We start from the raw sequence: 24261 nt of genomic DNA, 5'->3' as shown, positions 1-24261 counted from the left end.
CAATGTCCTGGCTGATGCCAGGCCAGTAGACTGCCTGACGAGCTCTGCGTCGACATTTTTCGACCCCAAGATAACCCTCATGGATCTGTCTGAGCACCATGGCTTGCATGCTTTGGGGAATGACGATTCTATCTATTTTAGGAAGGATCCCCTCGACAACCATTAACTCGTCCTTAACGTTGAAGAACTGGGGGCACTGCCCCTTTTGCCAGCCATGAGCAAGGCATTGCATCACGCGCTGCAGTAGAGGATCTTTGGCAGTTTCTTTGCGTATCTGGACAACTCGTTCATCAGTGGCTTGGAGGTTGCTGGCAATCAACTGCACCTGTGCCTCGATGTGGCGAATGAAGTTGACCGGTTCACACAACATGGTGATGGATCGGGATAGGGCATCCGCGACGATCAGCTCCTTGCCCAATGTATAGATGAGTTCGAAGTCATATCGGCGGAGACGAAGAAGAATTCGCTGCAGCCGAGGTGTCATGTCATTTAAATCCTTCTGGATTATGTGGACTAAAGGCCTGTGGTCTGTTTCCACTGTGAACTTCGGCAGACCGTATACATAGTCATGAAACTTGACTATTCCTGTCAGGAGACCCAGACACTCCTTTTCGATCTGGGCATACCGTTGTTCGGCCGGAGTCATTGCCCTGGAGGCATATGCCAGGGCATATGATAGCGGACTTTATAGCGGACCCCCCAAACAAGCATTTGGCCCTGTTGAGCTGGAGGCCATTTTCATGAATCCTCTGGAAAATCTGTTTGAGGCGAGCAATGTGATCCTCGGGCATCGTGGACCAGATGGTCACGTCATCCACACAGACTCACACCCCCTCGATGCCCTCCATCATTTGCTCTATTATGCAATGAAATACTTCGGAAGCTGATATGATACCAAAAGGCATGCAGTTGTAGCAATACCTGCCGAATGGAGTGTTAAAAGTGCACAGCTTCCGACTGGACTCGCCCAACTGAATTTGCCAGAAGCCACAGGTGGCGTCCAGCTTGGTAAAGAATTTGGCGTGAGCCATCTCACAGGTCAATTCTTCACGCTTCGGGATCGGGTAATGCTCTCGCATGATGTTGCGGTTCAGGTCTTTGGGATCAATGCAAATGCGGAGTTCGCCGGAGGGTTTCTTGACGCAGACCATGGAACTGACCCAGTCTGTGGGTTCCGTGACCTTTGAGATGATGCCCTGGTCTTGGAGCTCGCGTAGCTGCATTTTCAGACGATCCTTGAGAGGAGCCGGCACCCAGCGAGGTGCATGGATGACTGGGGTGGCATTCGGCTTGAGCAATACCTTGTAGCGATATGGGAGCCTGCCCATCCCATCAAACACACTGTGATATTGTGTGAGAATGTCGTCTATGTCAGCCTGGAGATTCGCATTGGGCGAGGCCGTTGCCGGTGTCGAGGACGTGGCATGAACTCACTGTACAGATTTAGGAGTTTGCTTGCACGAGCACCCGAGCAGGGATGCCTTGTCAGGCCGGACGATCTCGAATCTCAACTGTGCCTTGATTGCCTTGTGAGAGACACCTAGCTGACATGACCCACTGGCAGCTATGGCATTACCATTGTAGTCAAGGAGCTGGCAGGCTAGCGGAAGAATGCTAGGAGTCTCTCACAAGGCGTGGGATGCTGTCAAGATGGTGTCAGATGCTGTCACGGTCCGACTGTGATATGAGGTTCGCAGACGCGCCAGTGTCCAATTTAAATCGGATGCGAGACTGGTTGACCGTGATGACGCACACCACTCGTCGTCAGGATCCACAGTGAGGATCGAAAGGCAGTTGGCAGGCACGGTAGAGACCAACTCGCGTGTGGTGATGATGCCCACCCTGTATGGAGACTCAAGGCAGTCAGCATCGGGGTCAGTTGGGCTGTCTGGATCAGAATCCTGCATGCCTTGTTGTACGCAGCGGACACGTCTGCGCTGCAGCAAGGATCACTGGCTGTTGTTCGGTGGAGCGGACCTGCAAAAGGCCGCGTAGTGGCCAGGCTTTCCACACTGTAGACATCGCCGGCCTTTGGCTGGACATTGCCGCTTTAAATGGGTGGAGCCACAATTCGGACACGTTATGACGCTGACGTCAGCACGTTCTGTGCGCCATCGCGCATGCGCAGTGCAGTCGGCCGACGTTTGCGCATGCGCCTCAGGGTCTTCGGCCTCATCGCCCACCTGGTCGTGGCGCGCATGCGATTGGAACAGAGAAAAGCGCGTGAAGCGGCCACTCTCCACGATGCTCAGGCCTTGCATTTTCGCTATGGCCTGCACCCTTTCTGCTTCGTGGGAGGCCAGTTTTGCAGTTTCTGCCGCCCTGATGTGGGAGTAGCGATTTCTGGCATGCTCATGGAAAACGCACGTTTCGATGGCAACGGAGAGGGTCAACTGTTTGATTTTGAGGAGCTGCTCCCACAGGGAGTCAGACTGGACCCCGAAAACGATCTGATCCCGGATCATGGAATCAGTGGTCGAGTCATAATTACATGACTGCGGTAGAATGCGGAGATGGGTCAAAAAGGACTGAAAAGGTTCATCCTTACCCTGAAGCCTCTGTTGGAAGATGTACCGTTCAAAGCTCTCATTCACCTCAATGTCGTAGTGGCTATCGAATTTCAGCAGAACTGTCTTGAACTTTGTCTTGTCTTCGCCATTGGCAAACGTATGCGAGTTATAGATGTGGATGGCGTGTTCCCCACAGTCAACAGGAACAGCGCGATCTTTCTGGCATCCGATGCTGCCTCGAGGTCGGAGGCCTCGATGCACAGGAGGAGCTTTTGTTTGAAGACTTTGCAGTTGGCGCCGAGGTTGCCAGAGATCCCTGAAGCTTCTATCTATCACCACCTCTGCCTCCCGAATGATCCGAAGTTCACCCAGCTCCAGTTCCCTAACGCGGTTTCTGAGGAGCTGGAGATGGGTGCACTTCCTACAGATTAAATCAGCAGGGACACTGACGGCGTCCCTCACCTCAAACATTCTGCAGGAGGAACATTGCACTACCTTCCCTGCCATCCCCTCTAGATGAAAAAGAAAAAGAAAGAAAGAGCTTACCTGTTATTCACTCCCCTTCTCAGCAAGCATTCACGCAGCAACCTCTGTGCCACGCACGATAACACCTGAGGAAAAAGAAAAGATAAACTACTTACCAGTCACCAGCCAGTCCCTTACCTGCAGGCTGTGACGTCACGGTTCAACTTCTTTCGACTTCTACCTGCCCTCGAGCCTTCCGCTCGGCTGGGATCCTTACAGCGGTTGGGTTTTTTTGGTTAGAGGAGGGGGTAGGGTGGGAAACACTGAAGAAGTGTTTTGGGTTTAAGTGGCACTTGAAAACAGCCCCTCCAAAAACCACCTTCAAGTTAGGGTCAGCACACGGACGTATGCAAATTTCCCTGGCAACAGCCAATCAGCAGCTCCGCTCTACTGCCCTCTGCTGGATGCTTGTCTTCACTTGAACAGCTCAAGTCTCTTGCTGAGGTACACCTTCAAGTTAGGGTGAGCACACGGACGTATGCAAATTTCCCCGGCCCTGTGTGCTTTATAATGTGGTGTCCTGTCTGGTGATTGGTTGTTATGTGTCGTTTGTGGTCATTGGTTATCCTGTGTGTCAATCACTGCCTCTCTGCATCTCATTATATACATGAGTGGATATTATGACACACTTCTTTTTGGTACACTATGCTTCTTTCACTTAACACTCTCAGCACTGCTACAGCCTCTCTAGTTCCGCAGCACTTCCTGAAACCAAATTGATCATTGCCATGACAGAAAACTAGGTGGAATTATGAGTGGTGAGGTGGAAGTAAAGAGGTTTCAAGGCGATTTAGACAAGTTGAGTGAGTGAACAAATACATGCTAAATGCAGTACAATGTGGATAAGTGTGAAATTATCCACTTCAGTAGGAAAAACAGAATGGCAGGCTATTATTTAAATGGTGATAGGTTGGGAAATGATGATATACAAAAGGACCTTGTTGTCCTTGCACACCAGTCATTGAAAGCAAGCATGCAGGTGCAACAGGGAGTTCGGAAGGCAAATGGTATGTTGGCCTTCATTGCAGGAAGATTCAAGTACAGGAGCAAGCCTGTCTTACTGCAGCTGGACAGGGCCTTGGTGAGACCACACCTCGAGTACTGTGTGCAGTTTTGGTCTCCTTACTAAGAAAATATGTACTTGCCCAGAGAGAGAACAGCAAAGGTTCACCAGACTGATTCCTGGGATGGCAGTTCTGAAGTACGAGGAGAGATTGGGTGAACGAGGCCTGTATTCACCGGAGTTTAGAAGAATAAGAGGGATCTCATTGAAATACATAAAATCTTACAACGCTGGACAGACTGGATGCAGGAGGTCTAGAACAAGGAATCATGGAATCAGGATACAGAGTAGGCTATTCAGGACTGACATGACGAGACATTTCTTCACTCAAAGGATTGTGAACCTGTGCAATCCTCTAGCACAGAAGGCTGAGGAATCCAAAGTACTAAACATTCTAGACACTACAGCGTCAAAGGGTATGTGGAGAGAGTGGGAGTGTGGCATTGGGATAGAGGATCATCCATGATCAGCTTGAATAGTGGAGCAGGCTCAATGAGGTGAATGGCCTACTTCTGTTCCTATTTTCTATGATACCATGTCTTTGTTTCTATGTAATTATTTGCTTTGGTTTCTAATCTATTGGTTAACTTTAGCATTCATTTGAATGCATGTGCAGTCAATGTGTAATCATTGAGCTATCCAAGCTCATCTAATTCTGGTCTCTTGAGCATCCCCCGATTTTAATGACACCTTCACTGGTGGCTGTGCCTCCTGCTGCCTAAGCCCCTCCCTAAACCTTCCCCTCCCTACCTCACTTTCTTTCTTTAAGGCATTCCCTAAAACCTAGCTCTTCACCAAGCTTTTGGTAATCTGCCCTAATATGCGTTGTCTGGCTCAATCTTATTTTGCTTTATAATGCTCCTGTACAACACAAACGGGCAGCACGGTAGCATTGTGGATAGCACAAATGCTTCACAGCTCCAGGGTCCCAGGTTCGATTCCGGCTTGGGTCACTGTCTGTGCGGAGTCTGCACATCCTCCCCGTGTGTGCGTGGGTTTCCTCCGGGTGCTCCGGTTTCCTCCCACAGTCCAAAGATGTGCGGGTTAGGTGGATTGGCCATGCTAAATTGCCCATAGTGTCCAAAATTGCCCTTAGTGTTGGGTGGGGTTACTGGGTTATGGGGATAGGGTAGAGGTGTAGACCTTGGGTAGGGTGCTCTTTCCAAGAGCCGGTGCAGACTCGATGGGCCGAATGGCCTCTTTCTGCACTGTTGATTCTATGATTCTATGAACACTGCGGGATGTTGTATTACATTAAAAGTACTATATAAATGCAAGATGTTAGAATGTTGTGGTACAGGAAGATTGTTTCTCCAAGTTAGAGCAAGGGTAGATAGCTTGGAAGGAAGGATCTTTACCTTAGGGCTAATGATATAAAATCATGACATTGTTGTTTCTTGGAATCCTCATACACCCGATGCAAAATTTAAGGCAGAAAGCATTTCAATTCTTCCCCTTTCCCCTTCACTGTGAGAAAAGCCAAGAAAACTTTAATCCTTGAGAATGAAATAATCCACCTCATCCCTCTTCGGTGGCATGAATTCCAGGCCTGGAAAGGATAACAGAATAGTTCCCCATCGTTCTCACCACTTCCATCTCTGTGCCCTCCCCTTCCCCAAATGAGGCCCATAATCCCATATCCCTCTCACCCTACTTGAATTGAATACTGAATTTGGTCTTGATCTTTCCCCGCCAAACCACACACAATACCACAAGATGAAAATTAATGATTTTGATTTGACCTTTTCTTTTAAATTTTTCATGCATCATTTTAAAAATTGTTCACTTCTACATAGAACATAGAACGATACAGTGCAGTACAAGCCCTTCGGCCCACGATGTTGCACCGACATGGGAAGTCAAAAAACAAAAGCCATCTAACCTACACTATGCCATTATCATCCATATGCTTATCTAATAAACTTTTAAATGCCCTCAATGTTGGCGAGTTCACTACTATTGCAGGTAGGGCATTCCACGGCCTCACCACTCTTTGCGTAAAGAACCTACCTCTGACCTCTGTCCTATATCTATTACCCCTCAGTTTAAGGCTATGTCCCCTCGTGCTAGCCATTTCCATCCGCGGGAGAAGGCTCTCACTGTCCACCCTATCTAACCCTCTGATCATTTTGTATGCCTCTATTAAGTCTCCTCTTAACCTTCTTCTCTCTAACGAAAACAACCTCAAGTCCATCAGCCTTTCCTCATAAGATTTTCCCTCCATACCAGGCAACATCCTGGTAAATCTCCTCTGCACCCGTTCCAAAGCTTCCACGTCCTCCCTATAATGAGGTGACCAGAACTGCACGCAATACTCCAAATGCGGCCGTACCATAGTTTTGTACAGCTGCAACATGACCTCATGACTCCGGAACTCAATCCCTCTACCAATAAAGGCCAACACACCATAGGCCTTCTTCACAACCCTATCAACCTGGGTGGCAACTTTCAGGGATCTATGTACATGGACACCGAGATCCCTCTGCTCATCCACACTTCCAAGAATTTTACCATTAGCCAAATATTCCGCATTCCTGTTATTCCTTCCAAAGTGAATCACCTCACACTTCTCTACATTAAACTCCATTTGCCACCTCTCAGCCCAGCTCTGCAGCTTATCTATGTCCCTCTGTAACCTGCAACATCCTTCCGCACTGTCGACAACACCACCGACTTTAGTGTCGTCTGCAAATTTACTCACCCACCCTTCTGCGCCCTCCTCTAAGTCATTTATAAAAATGACAAACAGCAACGGCCCCAGAACAGATCCTTGTGGTACGCCACTTGTAACTGAGCTCCATTCTGAACATTTCCCATCAACCACCACCCTCTGTCTTCTTTCAGCTAGCCAATTTCTGATCCACATCTCTAAATCACACTCAATCCCCAGCCTCTGTATTTTCTGCAATAGCCTACCGTGGGGAACCTTATTAAACGCTTTACTGAAATCCATATACACCACATCAACTGCTCTACCCTCGTCTACCTGTTCAGTCACCTTCTCAAAGAACTCGATAAGGTTTGTGAGGCATGACCTACCCTTCACAAAGCCATGCTGACTATCCCTAATCATATTATTCCTATCTAGATGATTATAATTCTCGTCTCTTATAATCCCCTCCAAGACTTTACCCACAACAGACGTGAGGCTCACCGGTCTATAGTTGCCGGGGTTGTCTCTACTCCCCTTCTTGAACAAAGGGACCACATTTGCTATCCTCCAGTCCTCTGGCACTATTCCTGTAGCCAATGATGACATAAAAATCAAAGCCAAAGGCTCAGCAATCTCTTCCCTGACCTCCCAGAGAATCCTAGGATAAATCCCATCAGGCCCCGGGGACTTATCTATTTTCAGCCTGTCCAGAATTGCCAAAACTTCTTCCCTACGTACCTCAATGCCATCTATTCTAATAGCCTGGGTCTCAGCATTCTCCTCCACAACATTCTCTTTTTCCTGAGTGAATACTGATGAAAAATATTCATTTAGTATCTCGCCTATCTCTTCAGACTCCACACACAACTTCCCATCCCTGTCCTTGACTGGCCCTACTCTTACCCTAGTCATTCTTTTATTCCTGACATACCTATAGAAAGCTTTTGGGTTTTCCTTGATCCTACCTGCCAAATACTTCTCATGCCCCCTCCTTGCTCGTCATAGCTCTCTTTTTAGATCCTTCCTCGCTACCTTGTAACTATCAAGTGCCCCAACTGAAACTTCACACCTCATCTTCACATAGGCCTCTTTCTTCCTCTTAACAAGAGATTCCATTTCTTTGGTAAACCATGGTTCCCTCGCTCGACGCCTTCCTCCCTGCCTGACCGGTACGTACTTATCAAGAACACGCAGTAGCTGTTCCTTGAACATCTCCACATATCCAGTGTGCCCAACACTTGCAGCCTACTTCTCCAACCTACCCCTCCCAAGTCATGTCTAATGGCATCATAATTGCCCTTCCCCCAGCTATAATCTTGCCCTCCTGCACACATATGACCCATCTAATGTACTCGAACTATATCTTTTCCAGTCAATATTTGGAAAGTTAAAGTCTCCCATAATAACTACCCTGTTACTTTCACTCTTATCCAGAATCATCTTCGCCATCCTTTCCTCTACATCCCTAGAACTATTAGGAGGTCTATAGAAAACTCCCAACAGGGTGACCTCTCCTTTCCTGTTTCTAACCTCAACCCATACTACCTCGGAAGAAGAGTCCCCATCTAGCATCCTCTCCGCCACCGTAATACTGTTCTTGACTAGCAGCGCCACACCTCCCCCTCTTTGCCTCCTTCTCTGAGCTTACTAAAACACCTAAACCCCGGAACCTGCAACAACCATTCCTGTCCCTGCTCTATCCATGTCTCCGAAATGGCCACAACATCGAAGTCCCAGGTACTCAATTAGGTGTTACAATCCACAATTTTCGTTGTAGTTTGCCAAACTTCCAACTTACAATATCCTCAAACAAAAAATCATTTATCTCATGCCGATGTCTAAATATGTACATAAATGGAAGCAAATCTCCGATGCTTTCTATCAGCCATAACCAACCAATCCAAAATCAACATCCATTTACCGGTCCTCTCTGTTCACAATCTCCATGTAATGTGCTATTGGCTACATTTTCTCCAATAGAAGTAAAATAAACCTGTTGGACTTTAACTTGGTGTTGTAGACTTCTTACTGTGCCCACCCCAGTCCAAAGCCGACATCTCCTCATCATATTTATCTATAGATTGTTTATCTTTATGTTCTTTAATCCACCATATCGATCTTGTATTATCTTTTGCAAACTGCTAGTCCATTGATCTGCAAAATTTTCCAGCAAGTTAATAATGGGCTCAGTCACCTTTCATTCCATCAAAACGGTTAATTTCCAGGTCAACTCTTCTAACTAGGCGATGACATTATTTTCCAAGTGTTTACCTAACTACAGATCATTTATTTCCCGATGCAAAATCAAATCTATTAGTTCATCCTTCTTTATTGAATATGCAACATACTGATTACCAAATACATTCAAGGACCCCTTCTAAATCTGGTCATAAACCTTTGTCTTACTGCAGTCTCTCTTAGGATAATATCTCAATTAGTTGCAACAGCTACTCTGTAAGCACCCCTTCTCTACAAATCTCAACCTTGGATTCAGTTTTTACAGAAAGAGATATCATAATAGACCTTTAGAAGCAGTCGATTATTTTTGTCAACTACATTATTTTCTCAATCCTGCACCTCAGAAGGACAATGCAAGAGAAAGTTACACAGTTTTGGTCAATTGCTGCTACAGGAAAGAGGGAAAGCATCTTAATGGTGAATGCATATTTCACATTCCGTCATAAGTTTAATTTAGGGGAGTGGAAAAGATGGAAGGATATGATTGAAGCTCATTTTCAATATCTCCTTTCCATTTGCCATCACAAAATACATTTTTACTCTTCAGAAATTACCAACACTTTCATTGTTATTTATAAACCACAGCACAACCAAGTTAATACAACATATGAAAAAAGAAAACAACAGAATGTATAAACAAATTAATTTGGATAAAATGGAACTAATTTGAAGTATTTGCTATTTACATTGCTTATTATTTTTAAATGCTCCAAAAATATGCAAATGTACAATTAGGACCAAAGTGTCCCCAACACAAGGTAATTACTACACAGCTCACCATTACTTGTGTTGGATTGTTGTGTAACCCATTCTTACATTGGTTAAAATATACGTGGTGGGTCCCAGTTTTGAAGGCTGACCTAAATACAACTATGTTCTCAGCAGAATCTTGATCTGTGGTTTAAAACTTATTTCTGCCTTCCAATTGCATTCCAAGCTTTCTATCACTGCTCCAATTAAGCTCAAAACAAACTTCAAGAATGGCACCTCATCTTCCAATGCTCCAGAGTAGAAGGGGCATAAAAAAAGTCAGGCAAAATTTCAACTCCAGGTCAACATGAAGCTATCTTGTTAAAAATGCATGCATGGACATCAGGTGCAGAAAGGACTCCTGTGGCAAAGGTGCCCCACAGTCGAATAGCCGACCGATACTCACCGTATAGGCTCACACATGAAGAATAGACCCTTGGGTGAGGTACCGGAAGGCTGCTGGTGCCTGTGGAACCATACCCCAGCATGAGTCACCACCTTCAGGAGAGGAAAGAAGGGGAGAAAATTGGGGGAAAAAATTCTTTAGCTTTACTCCGTGTCAACAGTGGAAGAGTAAAGTCTCACCATGTGACAACTACACACGAATCACAGGCAGTGCAATAGCACAAGTAGGCTTGCCTCAACAGAAGACTTGGGAGTGAGCTCAACCAGATCACTGGATAAACAAGGTTAGCAACATTTAATAAGGGGATCTTTCATCTTAGCATGATGGGAGAAAAAGACCTACTGATTATCGAACAGTAGCAAAAATAGTAATGGTCAGATTACCACCATCCTAATGGCTGAGGATGTATGACAACTTTATTGAAACACAAAAATCAAAACATTGTGCATAATAATCAATGCCAAAACACTTGAATGCAAGACAACTCTAGTCAAACACATAGTAAAATAAACCATTCCAAGTTCCACAATTAAGCAAAAGATCAATTTATTTTCAGTGACTTTGGAAAGGTTTTTCTGCAGGTTATGGTTCAAAATCAATATCTGTCTGAAAATACATGAATCTGACAGAATCTTTTTTCCCATCAATTGCCATAAATCATTCCCAGATCAACGTCAACAAATAAAATTGACAAGAAAATCTATTTTTTAAATGATGTTGATTGAGGGATAAATATCAGCCATGACTTCAGGGATAACTCCCCTGCATTTCTTTGAAATATTGTCATTGATCTTTTACGTTCATCTGAGCAGAGTGGACTTGGTTTAATACCTCATCAAAAAGAGCACCTCCAATGATGCAGCACTCCTGCAATAATCAGTGTCAGTCTAAATGTTTGCACTCAAGTCTGAGTGGGACTTGAACTCACGGCTTTCTGATTCAAAGATAAGACTGCTATCCAACGAACCACCGCTGATACATTTATTTCAGATCTTTTATTACTTTGCCCTTTAAATAAATCAGTTCATCATAACACTAGTTTCATGAACATGATTTAAATTGAATGTTCTGCATGCCAAATGGTGGGAAATAGCATTTCAGTTCCATATGTTAAAGAAGCTGTCACTTGTTTTCGGGTGAGCTTCCACCACTTGTCCATTTGGAAACACCAACGGTATGCGGAATGGACAGAGATCAGTTTGGGATTGATATCTGCTCAATTTCATGTCCCTTTCCATTTTATTCATGCCATTGCCCCATTTAGTCTTTTCTCATGGCAAATTAGAAGAAATAGTGATCAAAACGTTTCCGGAAAATTCAACCGAGTGCCCAGAAACATTTCCAGTTCACTTCACACAAATTAGCACGTGCTGCTGCCATTTGAAAACTACCTTGATATGGTTAAAAACCACTTTCCCGTAGCACTGCTGCCTCACGCGCCGAGGACCCGGGTTCGATCCCGGCCCCGGGTCACTGTCCATGTGGAGTTCACAAATTCTCCCCGTGTCTGCGTGGGTCTCACCCCCACAACCCAAAGATGTGCAGGGTAGGTGAATTGACCACGCAAATTGCCCCTTAATTGGAATTTTTTTTTTTATAAAACACTTGCCAGAATCCAATTTGGGAAACTTCATAGCAAAGTTACACCACACCATTTGTGCCAGCACAAAGTCAAAATTTCCTACTTCCTACCTTAGTCTAACTTTCACAAGCTTTTTTCCCAGGTGATTCCATTAATTTCTTGCTTGTCATCCTAACAACAACTTGTAATATACAGTGTCCTTAACACTATAAACATTGGAAGGGGGGGGCATTGGGGCAGAGGGATGAGGGTAGCATAGTAGCAATGTTGCTCGAGTACTAATCCAGAGGTTCAGGCTAATGCTCTGGGGACAAATCCCACCATGGCAGCTGGTGCCATTCATTCAGTTAATTCAATTAATTAATACACCTGGAATTAAAAGCGAGGCTTAATAATGGTAACCTTGAAACTATCATTGATATTCGTAAAAACACATCTGGTTCATTAATGTCCCTTCGGGAAGGAAATTTGCCATCCTCACCCAGTCTAATCACATGCAATTCTGGGCAAACTGCGACGCCTCTTAAATGTCCTCTGATATAAGATAGACCAGGTTAAAGTCCAACAGGTTTGTTTCGAATCACTAGCTTTCGGAGCACAGCTCAAGGAGCTGTGCTCTGAAAGCTAGTGATTCAAAACAAACCTGTTGGACTTTAACCTAGTGTTGTAAGACTTCTTACTGTGCTCACCCCAGTCCAACGCCGGCATCTCCACATCATAAGATAGACCGTAAGATACCGAAGCAGAATTAAGCCATTTGGCCCATTAAGTCTGCTCCACAAAGCTTAGCCTAGCAAGCTACTCAATTGTGGCAATTAGGGATGGGCAACAAATGCCGGTCTGGCCAGTATCTCCCACATCCCATGAAGAATACATATTTTTAATAATCCCAGAATGCTTCACAAGAATTTTATCATACAAAACATTTAACACCAAGCCACAAACGAGATATTAGAATAGGTGAAAGACATAATTTTTAAGGAGTACCTTAAAGGAGGGAGGAGACGCAAGCTTAGGGAGGAATATCAGAGTTTAAGCCCCAGAGAACTGAAGGCAAGGCTGCTAATAGTGGAACAATGAAAATTTGGAATGTGCATTTAATAAGGACACGGGGACTCCACAGCGAGTAAAATAAGAGCAATGTTTTATTTATACAAACGATATATGCACTATCCGGTATATCCCTACCGGGCTCCATTTTGGCGGTGCCTTACTGGCCGACCTTATATATATTGGGCAATTGAGATACTCCGTAAGACAGAGATCTTAGACAGTAGGATGCTATAAAGATAGCAAAGGAAAGGCCATGGATGAATTGGGAAGGAAAGATAAGAATTCTAAAATCAAGGCATTGCCAGAGAGGCAATATCGGTCAGAAACAGAGTGATGGGTGAATGGGGCTAAGAGCATGTTAGGTTAGGAGCAGAAGATTGAGTGCTAGATGAACTCAGGTTTACAAAGGGCGTAAGGTGGGAGATTGCCTAAAACAGCATTATAGTAGTTGGACCTTGAGGTTGCAAAGGCATGCATGAGAGCTTAATCATTAGAAAACCAGTTATAAAAACCAGAAAACCAATGCACTGGTACTTTCACTACAAGCAGTACTACTACATTGATGTAAGTGTGTTCCGGCTAGTAAAGATACCAGCAATCTTATATTATGCAAAAAGTTCTCATTGTGGAGACTCAAAGGGTTGAATGGCCTGCTCCAGTACCTATGTTTATATTTTTTATCTGCTGAAATATGAAACAAATTTTCTCCATCAACATTTGTGTGTGTTTCACGGAAAGTATCTTAACAATGTCAAAAATCCTTTGATTATGACAATTGTAAATCTAAGCTGTATTTTGTAGCTGTTACTTTAAGCAACAATTACAATTGTTGGCTCAAATAAGAAAGTGCTCAAATAAGAAAGTAAATCAAATATGCTGAAACATTTGAAACCAGCAATATTAGAATTTTGGAGAAGGAACAAGAGAAGATTCTGCTAATTGCAATTTTTGTAATATTAGAAAAAAAGTTTCATATAATTCTTACCTTGCCCTTTGGTAGATATGCCACTGCAATCAGATGGATTAACTACCCAGTAGTAATACTTAAGAGTATGCATTAGCTGCAGCACAGTACCCACTCTACGTATAGTACTGTAAATAGTAGCAGTGCCAATGAATTCAGCAGACAAATAAGTATAAAGTGAAAGTTGCACCTGTAAATTAAACATAAAAGATTATTTGCTTCATCTGCGAAACACTGTGAAACCTATGCCTAAAAATGAATGTTAACATAACAAAATCATTTGTACTAAAGTTAATTATAGTAAAACCTTCAAAGTTGTGCAAACAATCGATTATTACCAAGTCACCAAAACCTTAATTATTTTACCAATACTGGCCTGAGGCAACATCTTACTCTCCACCTTGCTCCACTCTGGTCTCTTTACTCTTGGCCTCCTGCAGTGTTCCAATGAAGTTCAATGCAAGTTTGAGGACCAGGGGCGAAATTCTCCTACCCGCCCCGCCACATTTCTGCCCCGACCGGCCGGCGGGAGTCTCCGTAACACTGGCCGGTCAATGGGGTTTCCCATTGTGGGGCAGCCCCACGCCGTCGGGAAACCCCCGGGCGCCAGCAAAACGGAGACTCCCGCCGGCGGAGAATGACGCCCCAGATTCGGCAATTAGGCATTTTACAGCTTTGGGGTTCAACTCGATTTCAACAACTTCAGTCCATAACTTTTGTCCCTGTTTTCTTTGCAGATTCTGATTTGCCTCCCATATTTTTCTCTTTTTTGGGGCTTTACACAGCAGCGGTTCACCAGTCTGCCAACCACACTCGTTCCAAACACACCTTTTCTTTCTTTACCTGTCCCATTTTGCCTATCAATGGCCTTGCACCACCAACTCTTTGGTCATTTAATCTCTCCTACCTTCCATACTATCACAGACTTTATACCTCTTGTTCTCTTTCCAAACTTCCCCCCTTTTATTTTCTTTTCTTGACAAATATATGAATAGGATGGGAATAGAAGGATACGGACCCAGGAAGTGTAGAAGATTGTAGTTTAGTCGGGCAGTATGGTCGGCACGGGCTTGGAGGGCCGAAGGGCCTGTTCCTGTGCTGTACATTTCTTTGTTCTTTGTTCTTTGTTTAACTGCCTAAAACCTAATACATAGCTACCTTTTCTCAGTTTTAAAGGATTATTGGCCTGAAACATTAACTCTGTTTCTCTCTACATGGACGTGCTGAGAAAGTCCAGCATGTTCTGTTTATTCTTTTAGATTTCCAGCATCCACAGTATTTTTGCATTTATCTCGTGCCTCTAACATAGTGAAAAGTCCCAGGGGGCTATACCAGATCACAGCCAGACATAACTTAAAACCATGCCAAAGAAGGAGATGTTTAATTGATAAAAGCTTTGTCAAATAGGTAGATTCTACGAAATATTTTAAAGGAGACACAGTGGGGTGCCGTGGTTTAGGGAGGAACTTCCAGACCTTAGAGCTGAGATGACTGAAGGCACAGTTGCAAATAGTAAAGGGGGCGGGATGTGACTGAATGAATAAAAGGCTAGAGTTGGAGGAACACAGAGGGCTCTGTGTGTTTCTAAGGCTCGAGGAGGTTACGAAGATATGGGATGAGAACATGATGATGAGAATGCTAAAATGAAGGTGTTCAGCAGCCGTGGATCTGAGACTGAGTCAGGGTGAATGAGACTTGGTGTGAGCTAGGATACAAGCAGCAAAGTTTTTAATGAGTTCAAGTGGAATACAGAAGGCCAGCCAGCAAAGCACTGGAGGCAACACAAACATGACCGAGAGTTTCAGCAACAGCTGCGCTGAAGCAGAGATAAAGGCCAGAAACATTATAGTGGGAGACGATCTTAATTTTCTTTTAAAAATTGAGAAGCGTATGGAAGAGAATGCATTAACCCTCGTTTAAACCCGAGTCTCCACTGACTTACCCTGATCTACAGTTAACTTGAACGTCCCACAAACATTCACTCCCTCCACCACTGGAGCCCAGTGGCAGCAGTGTATGTGCTATCTACCAGTGGGGGCCAGTTTAGTTCTGTTGTCTAGACAGTTGGTTGGTGATGCAGAGCAAGGCCAGTAGCGCGGGTTCATTTCCCGTACCAACTAAGGTTATTCATGAAAGCCCGCCCTCTGAACCATACCCTTCATCTGAGGTTTGGTGATTCTCACAATAAATCACCACCAGTCTGCTCTCCACCCCAAAGGGGCAAGCAGTCTATGGTCATCTGAGACTATGGTGACTTTACCTTTACCTTCACCATCTACAAGATACACTGCAGGAACTCAGAAAAGCTCCTGAGACAGCATCTTCCAGACCCATGACCGCCATTGTCTAGAAGGGCATGGGCAGCAAATATATAGGAACACCTCCTTCTGGAAATTCCCCTCCAAGCCGCTCATCGTCCTGACTTGGCTGTTCCTTCACTGTTGCTGGGTCATAATCCTGGAACTCTCTCCCGAACAGCACTGTGGGTGCATCTACACCACATGGACTGCAGCGGTTCAAGACGATAGCTCACCACCACCTTCTAAAGGCCAATTGGCAATGGCAAGAAATGTTAGCTTAGCCAGCAATGCCCACATCCCATGAATGAATATCTTTTAAAGTTCATATTTAGCAAGGAGAAAAATCACGTTAGGCTTCTGATCGCTTTCCACCAAATTCATCAGTCAGGTGAGGACATAATATGACTTATCCATGTTACAGTTGAACAGCTGTAGGCTATGTAAACCTTTATACTTTTTGTATCTTTTATATTTTGTGTGCTATGGATTCTATGATGTGCATTTTGTATACGCTCACAGTAGATGGAGAGTTAATTTTAGTTGTGTGCTCGACTGAGGAAGTGCTGACCGTGTGACTTGAGTCAATTGGAACCACTGTTAGGAAAACAAAGGTAGTTTTAAAGGATTTATATTTGTATTGATAAGTATTAGAAATATGTTACAATTTTAAGTGGGTTTAATTTAATATTTCTGTGCCTGAAAGGGTAAAGATTATGTTGGACAAAGGTTTTGTATGTGTAGGGATTGGTTTCCATTCCAACTTTGATTCTATTGTGCTTAGAGAGAGTTACGGCGTAAAGAATAAATATAAATAGAAGGGGTTGCTTAGCAACTGGAGGCCCTTGTAAGGATAAAAAAAGCTTTTAAGTTTAAAGTGCAAGTTACAGACCAGAAGAACCAGGGAATTGGGACAGAATGTTTAAGACCAAGATATTGTTCAGAAGAATTGAAGGAGAAGTAAACAAAGTGTTCTAAGTTAAAGAGACAATTGCAGTAACCAGGTTTAAAATGGGACAGCAGCCTTCAAAGGTAAATCAAACATCTGGGGACATTTTAATACAGTCTGGTAATGAAGAGTTAAAGCAATTGTGAGAAGTTTGCACAGAAGTCAAGACAAAGAAACCTAAAGAGGGTTGATGCAAAATCATGAACTAGATTTCCTGTTAAAAGTAGAGCAGAAGCTTGGTTTAAAAATGTAATTTGGAAAACCAGGTCTGGATTTCAGAATGTATACGCTGAGGGATTGCACAATTATGTGGGAAGATTGAGGGCAGCACAGTAGCATAGTGGTTAGCGCAATTGCTTCACAGCTCCAGGGTCCCAGGTTCGATTCCCAGCTGGGTCACTGTCTGTGCGAAGTCTGCACGTTCTCCCCGTGTGTGCGTGGGTTTTCTCCGGATGCTCCGGTTTCCTCCCACAGTCCAAAGTTGTACAGGTTAGGTGGATTGGCCATGCTAAATTGCCCTTAGTGTGCACAATTGCCCTTAGTGTTGGTTGAGTGGAGTTACTCAGTTATGGGGATAGGGTGGTGTGGGCTTGGGTAGGGTGCTCTTTCCAAGAGCCGGTGCAGACTTGATGGGCCGAATGGCCTCCTTCTGCACTGTAAATTCTATGATTCTATAATTCTATGATTGTGAAGCTTGTTTTTGGGAGTGGAGTTTGGGAACTCTCACATAACAAATATCTTGGGGCTTCTGAGAAGACATCTACAAACATTTACTTGGGGTTCAGAGTGGAAAGCGTATTTGCCTACAGTCATCTTGTGCGCTTAAAAAGGACTTTGTGTTGCTGAGACCACTGTAGATTAAGATGTACTTTGTAATCAGTGTTAATCTTAAAAACCTGTGTGTAATTGTTAAAACTACAGGGAGGGTAATAATAATAATAACTTGTCACAAGTAGGCTTCAATGAAGTTACTGTGAAAAGCCTCTAGTCGCCACATTCCAGCGCTAGTTCGGGGAGGCCGGTACGGGAATTGAACCCGCGCTGCTGCCTTGTTCTGCATTACAAGCCAGCTATTTAGCCCACTGTGCTAAACCAGTCCCATCATAATCCCATTTTCTTCATGTTTAATACATTTTTTTCTTGCCTTTAAAACAAATTTTGAGGTCCTGCGACTCCATTCCTCCACTTTTGTACAAAAAATAAAAGTTACCGTCTTTTGAGCCATTGTTCAATTATGGCATCTTCCCATCTAATTGTTATGTAAACTGGGATAACACTACATTGTAACAAGGACTAATGACGTGAATAAAGAAGGGAAAGTGGAGGGCAGGTGTCCGAATTTGTGTGACTGGTTGCAATCAAAATATAATAGGAAAAACAAATATATGCTTTGCAAATAAATTATGGATTAATGATCTTTGGAGTTATAATCAAATGGATGCGGGGATCAGCAAGTCCTGTGAATATTTATTTTGGAAAGAGGTAAGAATGGACTGTTTACGTGTTATGTACATGCTGTTTGGTAGATACTCAGGGTCGCGAACACAACTCATGAATTAATGAAAGCAAGGTTCAGAAGATGGGGCCTTCATGAATAACCTGAGCTAGTACGAGAATTGAACCCAGGCATCGTTCCGCAACACGAACCAGCTGTCCAGCCATCCAGCCAACTGAGCTAACCAACCCTTTCCTAATACCAATGCCTCAAGTGTTTCCTTGTCCAAAATGTATCACCTCATTTCTGAACCTCTTGCGCATCCTGTCAACATTCACTATTAAGGATCACACATAAAGAAAGGCACACATCTCATACCCCAACAGAGAATCAAAAAATCTCTCCATAGAGTGGGGGCAAAATGATTATGCAGAAAATTGGTAAGTAAGAAGGGATAAGAGGATGCATTTCCCTGAAACATACAAGTGCTCCCAATGTTCTCTTAAAACATACCTTTGCAGGAGTATGAATCCAGATGGCAGGATTAAAAAGAATGTGATCACACAGCTGTTTTAATAAAGGAGCTCCATGGGTCAAACCATCAAGGTATTTAGCAAAGGACAAAAACTGTTCGAGGACGGCTCGTGTTATGTGAACTCTGGATGACTATATGCAGAAGGAAGAAAAATCAGAACATGTGGAAATTAATGAATTTTCTTTCAAATCACAATCGTTATCCCCTGATTACATATTCTATACAATGTAATTTTTAAACATCAAAATCATATTAAGTTTGGGGAAACTGAAAACATCTCATTGCTATGTCATTTAACATATCTATCTCATATGACAACAAAATCTGCCTAGTCAAACATATTAATTCAGCTATAAATATTTAGGTATTTTATAAGCATGTTGAATTACATAGCTAGCCCGCTATATTTCAAAATGATTTCTTACTTACTCTCGAGATAAAGAATGAAGCTTTGAAAATAAGCTATCCAACAAAAAAATGAAATAGGTTTCAAATTCTACTGAATATAAGAACTCCCATTATAAAAATAAGTTATTCTCATTTAATATTATTCCAAAATATTTCAAAAGTACAGCACACAAGGATTTAAAATAGTTACTTCTGTAAATAAAAAACTGTCAAACTGGAAACAATATTATGAAAAACAAGTTTGTCTACATATCATAAAATTAAATATTATTCATTTAACTTTGTCAATCAGGTACAACCAGATATTTTTCCAGATTCTAAATTAAGATATTATGCTCGTGTCTTGATAAACTTACCTTTTCTAAGAGGTAGCCAATTACTAAGAATCCTTTTCCACCCAACATTTGTTCTTGCATAGCCACTGAGCTCTTCAGCAGCTCAACTAGAAAGGCCAGAAGGGTTGCACTGCACAAAGGTATGCCAAAAACAGTTAGAAAGTTCGAAAGAAACACTGTTTTCCTTATTATTCTTGTATAATTTTCCACACGGCTTGCTAAAAGCTTGATTGCATTAAGAACAAAACTACCTCAATTAATTTTGAAGCTAGAAATTCATTATTCGAGAACTTCTAAAATTTCTACTTGAAAAATACTAAATCAATACAATTCCTACAGTACAGAAGGAGGCAATTCGGCCCATCGGGTCTGCACTGACCCTCGAAAGAGCATCCTACCTAGAGTCCACTACCCCGCCCTATCCTCGTGAACCTCGCACATTAATCATGGCCAACCCATCTAGCCTGCACATCTTGGAACACTAAGGGGCAATTTAGCAACGCCGATCTTCCTAACCTGCATCTCTACCTTCACAGTGAACCTCATATTTCATGAGGAACAGAAGTGTCCAGAAGATTTTTGCTTTTCTGCACTGTTGGTGAAGGCAAGGAAAGGGATTACATAAATTACATGTTATTTTCGCACAACATTTGGTATCAAAGACCGGTAAGTGCATTGCAGTCACACATTTGAGTGATCGGAACGAAGTTACTGATTGGAATGAACTTACCTCTCTTTGATGTGGTTGATGTTTGTAAACATTAGAGTGTCAGCACTTAGAGTCACTCATTGATGAAGGGAGATAGATGAATGAATCAAGGTTGCAGATGTTTTGTGGAAGCTTTCAATCACAGCTAGAACTACGAGATCTGAATGAATGGCTTGCAGCTAATGGATCTGAGGGATTTAAACACAAGTCACAGCTGTTCTCCTTCTAGAAACGGATATGCGGAGCTTCCAGGTAAGTGTTACAGCTGGCATTGTTTTCACTGCTCCTGTCTGGACTATTCTTGAGCTTCCAGACAGGGGTCTATTTTCTCGGGGGGGTCTCAGTAGCGGGTCCCTTTAGTTAGGGAGCCCCTCTGTGGGGGGTTCCTTTAGTTAGGGGGTCCTGTGGAGGGGTTCCTTTAGTTGGGGGGTCTCTGTGGGGGTTCCTCTAGTTGGGGGGTCTCTTCAGTCAGGCGGTCAGGGTGGGGGGGGTCTACCTATTAAGCGGGTCCCTGGGGAAGGTTTCCCTATTAAGGCGTGCCTGGGAGGGGTCTCCCTATTAAGAGGGTTTTGTGGGAGGCGGGTTTCCCTAGTTAGGGAGTCCCTAGGAGGAGGCGAGATGGGTCATCCCCATACTTGGAGGAAGGGGTGGCATCCGTAGCCGGCACGCGAGGTCCCCGAAAATTGCAAGCATACGCGCCCACGCTGCCGGCCCATCGGGGGAGGGCATCAGGTGACGTCCTGAAGCCATCCCAATAGTGTGCAGTGTACTCAGCGATGACGCTATCTTTGAGGGGCGGGGCATCCAATAACGGCTCCACCCCGATTTTGGCGTCAAAACGGATTATCCGGCCAATCGCCGAATGCGATTTTGCCATCGGCAAGTGGAGAATCCAGCCCCAAACTCCCAAACGGAGAATCCCAGCCACTGTACATGCTTGGATAAAAGTAAAATTTTTGTCACCAAATGTTTATGAAAAAACATTTAGGTCAACTTTTGCACAAGTATTATTTTCAAAGGGTTGAATTGTTTTGTGCCGAGGTCTACAGAACATATGCAACCCGATCTGCGACTCTGCGATATTTTGGATTGACCTCTTTCCTTCTTAAGAGTTTCCCGGCCTTCCCACTCGCCGTGTCCCTGCCTGCCCACTCGCCACGTCCCTGCCCGGCCCAGCTGCTCACCGCGCCTCTGCCCAATCCACTCGTTCACCACGCCCATGCCCAGCCCGCTTGCTACGCCCCTGCCCGGCCCATCCGCTACCCTGCTTTCGGTCACTTTCCCGCTCTTCTCACCCTCGCTCACAGCACGTTACCAGGAGAGAAAGCAGCACGTGTGAGAGCCGGGCAGAGAAACAACAAGCTGGAGAATCTGGCAGGAAAGCAGAGAGAGAGAGCCAGTGAGAAGGAGAGACGATATGCGGTTGTTGAGTAAAAAGTTAGGATTTTTAGGTCAAAAGCCGAGGCTCAACCTCTATATGAGATCGACTATTACTCATGTATATATGATGTATGGTGCAACAAATTTAAGGTGATGAGTGCTAAATGCAACACGGAATTATTGGGATATATCTAAAACTGAAGTGGCTTTTTTCTGGAATCCTCAAAGAAAACAAACTAAAAGAAATTATTACAAAAAAATTGTGCAAACAGAATAAATCAGAAAATAGCAATAGTCAGCAATTACATTTAAATTAAACTAATAAAACCTCCTTTTCATTTCTGCAGGGAATTGGGCAAGGCAGTGTCAGTTTTTATTTAGCTCCATGTGGCCTTTTAAGATTTCAAAATGGCACATGCACACGACTGATCTGAAATGCACTGGATGTCATATTGATAAAGGATTTGCACACACACAACGTTTGGCCACCAGCAGCATGTAGAGTAGGTAGATCATGCTGTCAATCATAATGCAACATTGATCTGATGCCATGCTACCAGTTTAGAGCTCCACACTACAGCAATAGTCCCCCTCAACATCACAGTTGAATGCATTTGACAGTATGCGACCCTCTCACTGCACCACCCAGCAATATTTAAAGGGTTCATCAACTACTTGTTGTTGTTGAATTATTTCTTCCAGCTGTTGCTGCATCTACACATTTGGGGGAGCTTGCCTAGATTTGCCTAGATTTACAAAAAACTTGAGTTTCTATAAGGCATGGTCTGGTAAGTGAAGAATCTTTTTGGTGACGTACAGATTCAAAAGAGCACTCCACCTAGGCCCATTTCCCCACCTAACCTGCACATCTTTGGACTGTGGGAGGAAACCGAAGCACCCGGAGAAAATCCAGGCAAATACAGGGAAAATGTGCAAAGTCCACACTGACAGTCATCCAAGGCCTGAATTGAACTCAGATCCCTGGCGCTGTGATGGAATCCTTACAGTACGTCGGTGTTGATGAGCTATAGTTAATAATAATAATAATTGCTTATTGTCACAAGTAGGCTTCAATGAAGTTACTGTGAAAAGCCCCTAGTCACCACATTCCGGTGTCTGTTCGGGGAGGCTAGTATGGGAATTGAACCCGCGCTGCTGGCCTTGTTCTGCATTACAAGCCAGCTGTGCTAAACCAGCCCCTAATGACTTAGTTGAGATAGCTGTGGGAGTCGGTGGGCTTGTAATAAATATTAATGGCCAGTCTATCATCATAAATGGAGACAGAGAGGTCAAGGAGACAGAGAGGTCAAGGAAGGGAAGGGCAGTGTCAGAGAGGGATGAAGGAATGAAAATTGGAAGCAAAAATCAATCCATTTTTTAAGATCCAGACAAGAGCATGAAGCAGCACCGACTGTCATCGATGTAACGGAAAAAGCTGTGGGAGCAAGCCTGAGTAGGACTGGAACAAGGAATGTTCCACATGACACACAAAAAAAACCCAGACATAATAGCCATGCAGGTATCATGGCCACACCTTTTATTTGAAGGATTTGAGACAAGTTAAAGGAGCAATTGTTGAGTGACAGAATTGTTGAGTGACAGAGCGGATTTTTTGGACCTCAAGAAAGAAGCGGAGAACCTTCAGACCCTCTTGGAAAGGGATGGATGTGTAGAGAGATTGGACATCCATAGTGAAGAGGCGGTGGTTAGGGTCAGGAAACTGGAAATTGATGATATGACATAGGGCATCAGAGGAATCAACTGGACAAGTGGAGAGAGGATTGAGTCAAACATAGGAAGAAATGGATTGTGGGGCAAGAACTATGGGTCTACCAAGGCAGTCCTCTTTGTGGATTTTGGGAAGGAGGTCGAAGCGGGCTTTGCGGGGTTGGGGTGCTATGTGGTTGGAGGCTGTGGAGGGAAGATCCCCAGAGGTAATGAGATCCATGTCAGTCCTGGAAACAATAGCTTGAGGGGTTGAGTGGCCTACTCCTGCTCTTTATTCATATGTTTCTATTGTCATGGGCGAGGCATTTTCAGAACCCCAAAATGTATCATGGAGTTCAACCAACCTCTCCCTTTAATGTATTTGTTGCTTTTCCTAGCACACGGCTTGTTCCCTAGGTGTGGGATTACAATTATGGACACGTGGGTTTTTAAACACAAAACAATGTTTATTGCATGAACTCAATTTAACATCTTAAATAAACATTGGATCTCTTAACACCCCTTACTTCACAGATAACTCAGAAAATATTGCAACAGTAAATAATTCCTCAAAATGTTCCTTCAAACTTCCAAGAGACTTAACACCTTTAAACAGAATCACATCAGGTTAAATGCTTTACTATTATGAGTTTAAATCACCCAAATGATCCAGAGATAGTCTTTCATGGCAGAGATCCACTTCATTGCAAACACAGACACTCACAAGCTCTTTTCAAACTGCAGCTCTCTGGAAACACACAG

General features: G+C 43.8%; 1 protein-coding gene across 1 annotated transcript in view; it reads right to left on the bottom strand.

The window, feature by feature from the left end:
• LOC140391333 (neurobeachin-like) overlaps positions 1 to 24261 on the bottom strand; it is a 382107-nt gene that overhangs the window by 87708 nt on the left and 270138 nt on the right. Inside the window, exons 11-13 of the mRNA XM_072475916.1 lie at positions 19725 to 19833; positions 18939 to 19091; positions 13766 to 13934 (exon numbers count right to left, since the gene is read on the bottom strand). Coding sequence (XP_072332017.1) covers positions 13766 to 13934; positions 18939 to 19091; positions 19725 to 19833 — 431 coding nt within the window. The remainder of the gene's footprint in view (positions 1 to 13765; positions 13935 to 18938; positions 19092 to 19724; positions 19834 to 24261) is intronic.

This window comes from Scyliorhinus torazame, chromosome 15 (assembly GCF_047496885.1).
Source record: "Scyliorhinus torazame isolate Kashiwa2021f chromosome 15, sScyTor2.1, whole genome shotgun sequence".
Lineage (NCBI taxonomy): Eukaryota > Metazoa > Chordata > Chondrichthyes > Carcharhiniformes > Scyliorhinidae > Scyliorhinus > Scyliorhinus torazame.
The sequence above is the reverse complement of the archived record's forward strand: the minus strand, read 5'-3'. Positions and strand labels throughout refer to the sequence as shown.